The sequence below is a fragment of the Lissotriton helveticus genome, chromosome 12 (genome assembly GCF_964261635.1).
Source record: "Lissotriton helveticus chromosome 12, aLisHel1.1, whole genome shotgun sequence".
Lineage (NCBI taxonomy): Eukaryota > Metazoa > Chordata > Amphibia > Caudata > Salamandridae > Lissotriton > Lissotriton helveticus.
This window is the reverse complement of record NC_136073.1, coordinates 766,061,881-766,072,796: the sequence shown is the minus strand read 5'-3', so window position 1 is coordinate 766,072,796 and position 10,916 is coordinate 766,061,881. Positions and strand designations below refer to the sequence as shown.

The 10,916-nt window shown below is 46.9% G+C and overlaps 1 protein-coding gene across 3 annotated transcripts in view; it reads right to left on the bottom strand.

Annotated features, from left to right (window-relative positions):
• Positions 1-10,916, bottom strand: part of DCAF8 (DDB1 and CUL4 associated factor 8) — a 317,296-nt gene that overhangs the window by 238,567 nt on the left and 67,813 nt on the right. For all 3 annotated transcript variants that reach the window (XM_078670069.1, XM_078670070.1, XM_078670068.1), the window contains one exon: positions 8,444-8,551. In XM_078670069.1, the coding sequence (XP_078526195.1) occupies positions 8,444-8,551 (108 nt within the window). The remainder of the gene's footprint in view (positions 1-8,443; positions 8,552-10,916) is intronic.

The following is a 10,916-nucleotide window of genomic DNA, read 5'->3' as shown; positions in this document are numbered from 1 at the left end:
ACTGGCCAACTATGTCCCAGAAGGTGAAGGAGTTACCCAACTCCTGTGTTACCAGTCAAGCCAGTGACAAGAGAGGTAACCACCCAAAGTCCCCCTTAATTCCACTTATAATGGTTGGGGTTCCCTTCAAAAGGGTAGGGATTGACGTAGTTGGTCCCCTTGACCTTCCCACAGCATCAGGAACCAGATTTATACTGGTAATAGTGGATCATGCCACCAGGTATCCTGAAGCAATTCCACATAGGACTGTCACTGCTCCTGCAGTTGCCAGGGCCCTCATCAGTATATTTACTAGAGTGGGCTTTCCTAAGGAGGTGGTGTCATCTAGAGGTAGTAACTTCACGTCTGGCTAACTAAAAGTCATGTGGGCTGAGTGTTGGGTGACATGCAAGTTCACCACTCAATATCACCCACAAACAAATGGTCTAGTTGAGAGACTCAACAAGACCATGAAAGGTATGATCATAGAACTCCCTGACAAACTTGCAAGGAGATGGGATGTCCATTTGCCATGCCTTCTTTTCACCTACAGAGAAGTGCCACATAAAGGAGTGGGCTTTAGTCCCTTTGAGCTTCTGTTTGGTCATCATGTGAGGGGACCACTAGGTCTAGTAAAGGAAGGCTAGGAGTGGACTGTGTACCTGGCCTACATCCAAGGGTGGCTGAGCACATACGTTAAGAAACTAAAAATCCTTGAGGAAAGCCAACAGCTCCAGAAGCGTGCGTATGACCAAAAGACTGTACTGGTGGAGTTCCAGCCAGGGCAGATTGTAAGGGTGTTGGAGCCTGTGGTTCCTAGGGCCCTCCAGGACAAATTGAGTGGTCCCAACCCTATCCTTGAGAGGAAATGTGAGGTCACCTACTTGATTGACCTAGGCCCTTGCAGGAGCCCCGACAGGAGCATCCATGTAAACTGCCTGAAACCTTTCTAGGACAGGGCAGATGTGGCCATGCTGATGGTCACTGATAAGGATCAGGAAGAAGAGGGTGATTTTTTCCAAGACCTCCTCTCCCACAGTCCAAAAGATGGGTCAGGTGAAAGAGTTGTCTTCTAAGACACCCTCTCTGCCCAACAGCAAGCTGACTGCAGACAAGACAACCCGGTGTACCCATGATGTGGACACTGGAGACAGCACACCTGTCAAAAACAAAATATACAGACAGTCTGACCAAGTTAAAAATGCATCAGAGCTGAAGTTAACAAGATTTATTTATTTATTTATGCGATTTTATATAGCGCGAACTTTACCCGAAGGTGTCAGAGCGCTTTACATAGGACCCAGTTTCAACCATAAGGACTTATGGTTACATTCGGAAAAACAGATTTGCTAAATTTTTGACTTACATAAGAACCAGTTGAAAACATACGGACTTAGGATTACATGCGTTACAAAAAAAGGTACAAACAGAAAAAATTGCAAATGTACAAGAGATAGAGTCACACAAGGAGGAGATACAAATGGATAAGCTCTAGGCATATACTAGAGATATCTCTATCTACTTAGGGAGGGGATACACATGAATATACTCTAAGAGTCACAGAGGAATGGTAGTGAGCACAGCGGACTCCTGCATAAACTAGTGATTAGAGTTATCTCTATATACATAGGGAAGGGGTAAGACTGGATATACTCTAAAGGTCACATAGGAATGGAAGAGAGCAAAGCGGACTACTGCATGTCCTAGTGATTAGAGTTATCTCTATATACATAGGGAAGGGATACACATGGAAATACTCTAAAAGTCACATGGGAGACTAGTCATTAGAGTTATCTCTATATACCTAGGAAGGGATAAGACCGGATATACTCTAATGGACACATAGGAATGGTAGAGAGTACAAAGGTCTACTGCATACACTAGTGATTAGAGTTATCTCTATATACATAGGGAGGGGATAAGACTGGATATACTAAAGAGTCACATAGGCAAGGTATATGGTGCAAGGTCTAAATCAAATACCATCGATTAGAGTTATTACAATAAGTCAAAGAGCAGAGTTCCATAAGTGTGGATGCAGTCACAGAACAAAGGGAGGGTGGGAGGGATGCAAGGGTATGGAGAGAAGGGGAAGAGGAAAAGGGAGGGAACATTTGAGGATCATCCACGGGGAAAAGGGTTGATGGGAGAGGGAATGGGAGGAGGGCTAGAGTCCATCGAAACTGTCCGAAAACAGCAGCAAAGTGATGGTCAGGACAAAGCAAAAAGTCAAGAAGTCCAGGAGTGAAGGTGGGAGATGAAGCTGGAGGCCAGCCGCAGGCGCGACACCATCTTGTAGAGCTTGCAATCAGCAGTCTCGGTGGGGGAGAGAGTGCGCCAGGTGGTGAAGGCCATGTTGACGCTGTTGGTACGGTCACGCGTTGGCCATGGGGCGCTGCACGGCTGCCGGTGGGTTGTGTGTGGATTCACCCGCAAGCAGTGTGGAGTCCATTCAGAACACTAGTGCCCTGTGAGGGGGAGGGGGAGGGTGAGTGGTCTGGAGATCCGGCCCGTGTTGCAGGGCCCCAGGGCATTCCGGCACTGGCAGTGGCCCCCAACTGGCAGCAGGTCGGGAGGCAGGCCAAAAATCCAAGGGAGGGCCGGATTAGCAGGAGGCCGGGGAGAAGTTGGGGCGAGCCAGTGGAAGCGGCGATCGCCATCCAAAAGTCGCCTCCGGCCGCCATCTTAGAGTCAGGCAGGCGCTGGAAGGATTCCCTCGGTGGGGGTCTCCACCGAAGTGAAGGTATAGGAAATTATGCCAGCTGCTGCGGCGAGAGTCTCGACCAGCCGGGGTAGCGCAGGACGCAATCCTACCTCCCAGCGGCGGCCGCAGTCAGCGGAATCCACGGCGCAGTGCCGCCCGCCATCTTGAGCGCCTCCGCCCTCGCCTCCTTCACCTCGGGAGATCGAGCCTGTCTGCCAACCTCGGAGCGATCGCTTCTGCTCCGCACCTGCCCCACTCGCTCCGCTTCGTGCTGGAAAAAAGAGCGGTCAAAATGAAGGGCTGCATCTGCCCAGGGCCGGGTCAGAGCATCTCGTGGACCGGGAGCCGAGACGATCAGCGTCCGCTCGGCTCCCGGCTCCGCCCACAAGAAGATGCTGGAGTTAGGGCCGATTAAACACTCTGAAAGTCCCTGGGAAAGCCCAGAGGTCTTAGTTCCAAACCTCATTCAAAGGGTGTTAAACCAGAACTGAGGTTTTATGTGAAGTATAGAGGTCTTAATACTGTCACCAAGAAAGATGCACACCCTACCCCCAGAGCGGATTAATTGATAGGTTGGAGGCAGCAACATTTCACAGTACTTTGATTTGACATCAGGGTACTGGCAGATTGGTGTGATCGCAGGACCAAAAAAGAAGAGAAGTCAGCATTCTCGACCCCAGATGGACATTAACCGTTTCATGTAGTGCCATTTGGATTAAAGAATGCCTCTGCCACCTTCCAAAGGTTGGTGAACAAAACACTTGCTGGGTTTAAGTCTTTTAGTTCAGCATATCTTGATGATATTGCTGTCCATATCTCCACCTGGCACAATCAACTGATCCACCTTGGCAAGGTCTTTGAGGCTCTGCAGAGTGCAGACCTCACTATCAAGGCAATAAATGCCAGATAGGGCACGGATATGTTGTATACTTGGGCCACATTGTAGGTGGAGGCCAAGTTCAACCATTACAGCCCAAGATTCAAACAATTGTGGACTGGGGAGCTCCAACCACCCAGACTCAAATCAATGCATTTCTTGACTTGACTGGTTACAACAGGAAGTTTGTGACAGACAGATGGCTATTACCCTTCACTCCCTTTAATGCCCCTAAACTCAGTATTTAGGTTGCACCCTGTCACCAGGAACGCACATTCAACAGAATCCAAAAGAAGGACAAAGAGGACCCGAAGAACATGAGAACAGAGGACTAGCTGTGGACTTTGGAGCCAAACCCTGCCTGCCTGCTTCTCCCCTGACAAGCGCCCAGATCTGACTCATCATGCAGCTGTGAATCTTCCAAAGGCCTCGTAAGGCTGTCAGTACTTCATCAACCAGCCAGCATCTCCATTCAAGTAGGGGAGCCACTTCCCTGCAGCCACCGACCGCGACGTCCGGTACACCGATCCGCTGACCACCAGGTACACCGACGCAGCAGCCAACCAGGAAGAGGTCACCATTCTCCAGGAGGTCAGATCAGTCTCTCTACCAAGTCTGGAGATGCCAGGACCTCAGGAGCTGCTCTACACCAATAACCGGGGTAGCAGACCTTGTTGCAAGCATCATGGCTTGTTTGTGTATACTCCTAACACCACCACAGCAATCAAAATTGACTTCCATATTGAGGGACTTCAACCACCAGAGGCCAGCTCCACACCAGGAGGAGTCTTGCTGTGCTTCTTCTCCCTTTTCTGCAGGAGCACCAAGAACCGTGGGAGCGTCAAACTCGACGTCACACTGGAAAAAAAAAATGCACCACAGCCTTTCCAGCCATCCATTGAAACAGACGGTGTCTGTGTGGCCCTGAGACCCTCAAGACAGGGGCCTCCCTTTGGGTTCTGCTGGACTGGTCCCCCAGTCCCTCCTTGCAGCCTCTTTTCCACATGCACTTTTCCCACTGACAACAGCGTGTAACGTCCAAGGCTACCACAGCCAAGAGCACATCTGAACCTGGACACCCCAGGTCAGGTAAAGCCGAATTTTTGGCGATGTCTAGGACCTTGGCTGCTACTCACCTTAGGTCCAGAAGATCAGTACTATAAGCCGTATGCAAGTGACCCTATGCAGTAAATGTTTCTCCCATAGGAAAACATTAATGCTTTGGAGGTTCATTCGTCAAATCTAGCAGCTGTCATTTTCCACTGTTTCTACAGTAAAATTTGATAATGTCTAAAGTACTTACCCAATTACGCAGTTCTTGGTGTTAAAACATATAAAAGCATTTGCTATTTTTCTAAATTGGTCTCAAGTTACTTCTTGAGTGTTTGTCTCATGTATTTACTCTGTGTGTCCAACAAATGCTTAAAACTACTCTCTGATCAGCCTAAACTATTTGCCCTCAATACAACAAAAGAAAGCATGAGATTATTAATTGAAGCCCACTAAGGAAATAAAGGTTGGCTGGACTTTCTACATAGTGTACCTCATTTTGGTACACTACATAAAAACAAATAAAAAACCAGCTTCCTACACCCTCTCTGAGCCAATAATGGCCCAAGAACCCCATCCCCTTTGGCCGCCTCACAGGTTATAACCCAGTGTGTACCCCCCTGCCTCCCCCCTAAGCCCCCCCTCCACCCTGCTGTGGCACGGGCAGGGAAACCTGTTTGCTTCTGCTTGGCGGGAGTAAACACCGAATCCGCTCCCAGCTGGTGGGAGCTTAAAAAAATTTCCCGCCCGCATGACTGATGTCATCAGTGATGTCATTTGAGATGTCATCACGGATTACATCATCCAAGCTTCTTTTGGACATATTGCTCTATAAAGGGTGTACGATTAGAGCTATGAAAGAGCGTGCACAATAGTGCAGAAGAATATAAAGCGTCTTTACTACTTTCATACATACAACCACCAAAGGTTGTATTTTTTGCAACATTAACCCTACACCATACACTTCATAGATAGCCAAATTCATGTTGACTATTAACTACAGATGAAAGGGTAACCTATCCTGCACACAGTGTTCAACCTATAAAAAACAGTTCAGCGAAAACCATGTTCCTTCAGATACTCAAACCCTTTTATATAACTAATTCCCTACTACGGACAGTCTTTACCAGTATCAAACACGACAGTCAGGAACAAAGTCATGATTATTCCGATGGCACATATGGGGGAAAGTCATTTACGACACATGGGTAACATAACAGCTCTGGCTTAGCCATTATTTGATCTTCATTCAACTTTTCCCAAATGAGTCACTGGGATGTAGCCGACATAATTCAAGATAATTCAGCTAACCTGATTATTTGGAAGAATAGAAGCCATTTAACCTGCAAATTCAGAACACAGTAATACAATTCACCGAAGGTAACAAGGGCAGCACAGGCCATTTTTCCGTGAGCTGCAAGGAAAGGGCTGCTTCCAAGAATGAAAGGGCTGCCATGATTCAAAGTCGGAAGTGGTTAGCCAATACATTTGAAAATCTATGCATTACTTTGCATTGTTTTTTCTAAATAATTAATTGGGGAAACCACCTCATACACATTATCCTCAAGAGACATGATTCACCACTATTTTCACTCACTCACAGGAATAATGTGAGGCTGATGTGAGGATTTTTGCTGGGGTGATTTTTTGATCCTATTTTCAAACTAGAGATTAGCATTTCCAGAACATGTCTAGGGCAACACCAGAAGAAAAAGAATTCAAAGAAACAAGTAGATGAAAATTCACATCACACAACAGGTCTGTCTTTCATATACCAACAACCGCAGAATACATTCATGCTTCCCTCCAAAGATGATCCTTCCAAAACTGATGGGAAACGTTATTTAAGTTCCAGCAGTCACTTTAACATGTAAGACACATTCCACATGCCTATTTGACAGCAGGTAGTGACAGGACATCTACAGCTCAATCTACCGAGTTGGGACTAAGTCAACTCATTCAGTTTCTCCAACTCAATTCATAAAGGACAGAATACATTTAGCTAATTCACTGACGATTCACCAGGAACAGAACAGTAGCCAAAAACCCGTTTAAACTCAACTTTTTCCTGTACTGCGATTACCAACCTGATTCTGCTGGTTTAATAATACGCGTCAAACACAGAATCCAGTCAGCATGGTGAACGAATAATCAGCAAAAACAGACCGGCCTATCTAATACATAATCAGTACACAAGCTATTCTACTCATAAATATTATTTCTGGTGGATATTCTAACTGCAGATTCCTCGACTTTTAAATATCTCCAACCGCCAGACTGGATCCATAAAGTTACAACGCAATTGCTCCTGTGCATTGGCAGGTGACACCTATGGACCTCGCGGCGATGTCACACAGCCTCAAGAAGTGACGGCGGGAGACACACAAGGACGCACTGCTGCATACTGACGCCAGTTTATCTTGAACTATTGAGCACCCTCTAAAGTAGCTCAGCCATATTAGATTGCAGAGGAGAGTACACTAAACCTAATGTGGTACCTTTTTAGAGTCATAGGAGTCCACTTCAGAGAACAGGGACACGTGTAGGTGGAGAAGACTCTGCAGGTTGAGTTTTCACCATAAAGAGTCTTATGAAGAGAACCAACTTGTTCTTCTGATGGATACTTCTAAGTGCAGATTGCTCAGCTTTTGCTACAAAGCATTACCTCCCAAAAGATCAATGTGCTGTGGTATGGGATGGAATACATGGCCCTCTCTGCAGATTTCCATTCGATGTAATAGTTGTGAACGTACACATGGATGCCAATGCAGCCAGTCTAGCTGATGTCCAGTATTGGAAAACCCTTCACCAAACCCATTGTGGCAGCCTTGGTTCTGGTCTTAATGAGAGGTCTCCTTAGACAGGGTGCAGCATGCCTTTATGCACAGGACGATCCATCTGGACAGGGTTTTTTTCGGCACCTCCCTCCCTTCTTTACACAGGCAAAGCCCCGAAAAGCGGCTTGTCCATAAATGGTTTTTTTTAAAGTTTTTTTTTAAAGTCAATCCTCTCCTATTTCTACTTAGAGAGATGCTAGAGAGAGACAATCAGTGGCAAAGCCAATAGGTCTTGCCTTTGTGACCTACTGGGCTTTGTCAATGGTTTTTAGCAGCGCTGCACCAAAATCCACTGTGCTGTAAACATGGCTAAAGTTTAAACTAAAAAGCTTTTGACAAGCGTGCCCATGTTATTTTGTATACGAGGAACAAGTAGTTACAAAAAAGTGGAGACACCAACACGTATTCATCCTGGTGACATCGCAACTGCATATAAGACAGGTGGTTCACACTAGCGCTTTGAGCAGAACCAACAAATCAGTGTCAAAATTCAAGATCTCTATGTGCAGACTTTCTATGTATACGTAAAACAGGACAAAATGGAATTCAGCCACCTAAGGAGATAAGGAAATGCATCAATTGTTTACACTAATAAACCCCCAAGTTTGTCTTAATACAATCAGTTTGTCTTTAAAGCCACACAAATCAAGTTCCTCACCCATACTGTGGGGGTGTGATTCCAGTGGACAATGAGGATCAAAGCATTATAGTTTGATTAAAAACGGTGCACATTGCCAAGAGAATTCAATACTCCGGTACCCTTTTCCAGGTACATTAAAAACGGAAGCCTTTTAAACGTTAGCTCCGTAAGCTGGCTTTGAAATCCTGTACGACTGTGGCTTATAGAGTATTGGTAAGCAAATCCACACACACAGGAAACAAAGAACAGAGGAGAGAAATCGGCATACATAGCTAACAAACAACACAAATCACACTAATCAATATTAACCTTATGCCCCTCTTCCGCCCATTATGCTTACGAAAATAAAAACTTACCGGACATACTGATCTCTTCCTCCAACAGCAAACTGATGAGTGTTAGCAGGGTTCACATAAATAGTGTAGAGGCCAATTTTTTTCTCTTCCTTGGTCACAACCAGTTTACTTCAAATAATGAAAAAAAATGGGGAGTAATAGGAGAGAAAAGATGTCACAAGACCAGACACACAGCACCAAAAACAAGAGCTCGAATGATAGCTGTTCATTAATTATAATAAAGGATGTAACTTGGATTATTTTCATTAAATCCACAATGCTTATGCAGAAAAGGTTGTTTCCAAATAGCTATAAATCTATATATTTATGCCCTGGCAGTGCAAATAAATGTAACCCAATAATACTAGTTAGATCAATAAATGTGCATTATTTTATCACCACAGTGACATGAGAAAACATCGCTTACTGCCTTCCAAGTTTTTTTCAATGACATGGCAGATAAAAACAAGCATTTACAATGCAATGGTTTCGCCTTTGGAAAAGTTAGAGCTATTGGCATTGTAAATGACAAAATTTGTATTTATGTGTTGGTTTTGAAAACAGATAAATAAATGGCATTGTCATTTACATTACCATTAGCTTAATCTCTCGCAAATGTGAGACCTATTGTACCCTACGGACGAGCTCAGCAGACAGCAATTACTACCACACACACACACCCAGAGCCACACACACACACACCCAGAGCCACACACACACACACCCAGAGCCAGCCACACACACAGAGACACACACACACACACACACCCAGAGCCACACACACACACACCCAGAGCCACACAGCCAGAGCCACACACACCCAGAGCCACACACACCCAGAGCCACACACACCCAGAGCCACACACACCCAGAGCCACACACACCCAGAGCCAGAGCCACACACACACACACCCCCAGAGCCACACACACCCACCCACCCAGAGCCACACACACCCACCCACCCAGAGCCACACACACCCACCCACCCAGAGCCACACACACCCACCCAGAGCCACACACAAACTCAGGAGAGCAAGCACAGCGAGGGGGCAGGGAAGCAAGCACAGCGAGGGGGCAGGGAAGCAAGCACAGAGAGGGCGCAGGGAAGCAAGCACAGCCAGGTGGCAGGGAAGCAAGCACAGCCAGGTTGCAGGGGAGCAAGCACAGCCAGGGGAAGGGGAACCAGGGGGCGGGGAAGCAAGCACAGCCAGGGGGCAGGGAAGCAAGCACAGCCAGGGAAGCAAGCACAGCCAGGGGGCAGGGAAGCAAGCACAGCCAGGGGGCAGGGAAGCAAGCACAGCCAGGGGGCAGGGAAGCAAGCACAGCCAGGGGGCAGGGAAGCAAGCACAGCCAGGGGGCAGGGAAGCAAGCACGTGCAGGGAAGCAAGCACAGCCAGGGGTCAGGGAAGCAAGCACAGCCAGGGGTCAGGGAAGCAAGCACAGCCAGGGGGCAGGGAAGCAAGCACAGCCAGGGGGCAGGGAAGCAAGCACAGCCAGGGGGCAGGGAAGCAAGCACAGCCAGGGGGCAGGGAAGCAAGCACAGCCATGTTTCCAGTGCTTGGCTATTCTGAACAAACCATTGATATCCAGCCTGCCACTCAAACGAAAACAACTCCCAGAATACCTTAAATAGCTAAATGAAACCTCAGAAGTAGAAACATTATGTCCTGACTACACGAGAGAGGCTGCAATTGTAACTGCGAGGGACAAATACCACTGAACTGGGAAGAAGACGGCGTACAACTATAGTGGAGGAATAACAACCTCGTACACTACTGCATACCACTGTGCTTTGGATCCAGGAACACCACAGGCCCAGGTTTGGACGCTACTTCAGAAATGCCACAGCACAGAAAGAATAACATTACCTAATGTACTTGTGTAATGTAGTTGGTGCTCATGTAAAGCACTCCAATACCTACTTTCGCGTTATTTAAAACTGCCCAGAAATAGAAGCGGGGTTGAAGTCCTGGCAACGTGTTACAAATGCAGTTCATTAAAAAATGTTTTTTCTTGTTATTGAGGCCGCAGAAACAGCCAGCCTCGAGGAGCAGCTTCAAGCATGGGGAGTAACTGTGACGGCGAGTAAGCTGTTTTCTGGGCTAGTTCTTTAGATGCTTACCGTGCCGCGGGGACGGGGCTTCATGATAGGAGAATAAAGACTCTGCAATGGACAGAGGCTGGTAATCTATAAGAGCGGCATGCGTGGCATTGTGTGAGGAGTTAGCCACGAGGTGAGACATAACCTCCTATCTGAAATGAAAGAAGAGGTAAAATGACCGTGCCTCCAGGAATGAAGAGAGAGATGTAGGCAGACCTTGCTATCAGTAATGAAGGAAGATAGACCCTGCTACCTCTAATGAAGGAAGAGAGACCCTGCTACCTCTAATGAAGGAAGAGAGACCCTGCTACCTCTAATGAAGGAAGAGAGACCCTGCTACCTCTAATGAAGGGAGAGGGAGACAGACACCGCTACCACTACCCCTCACGATAG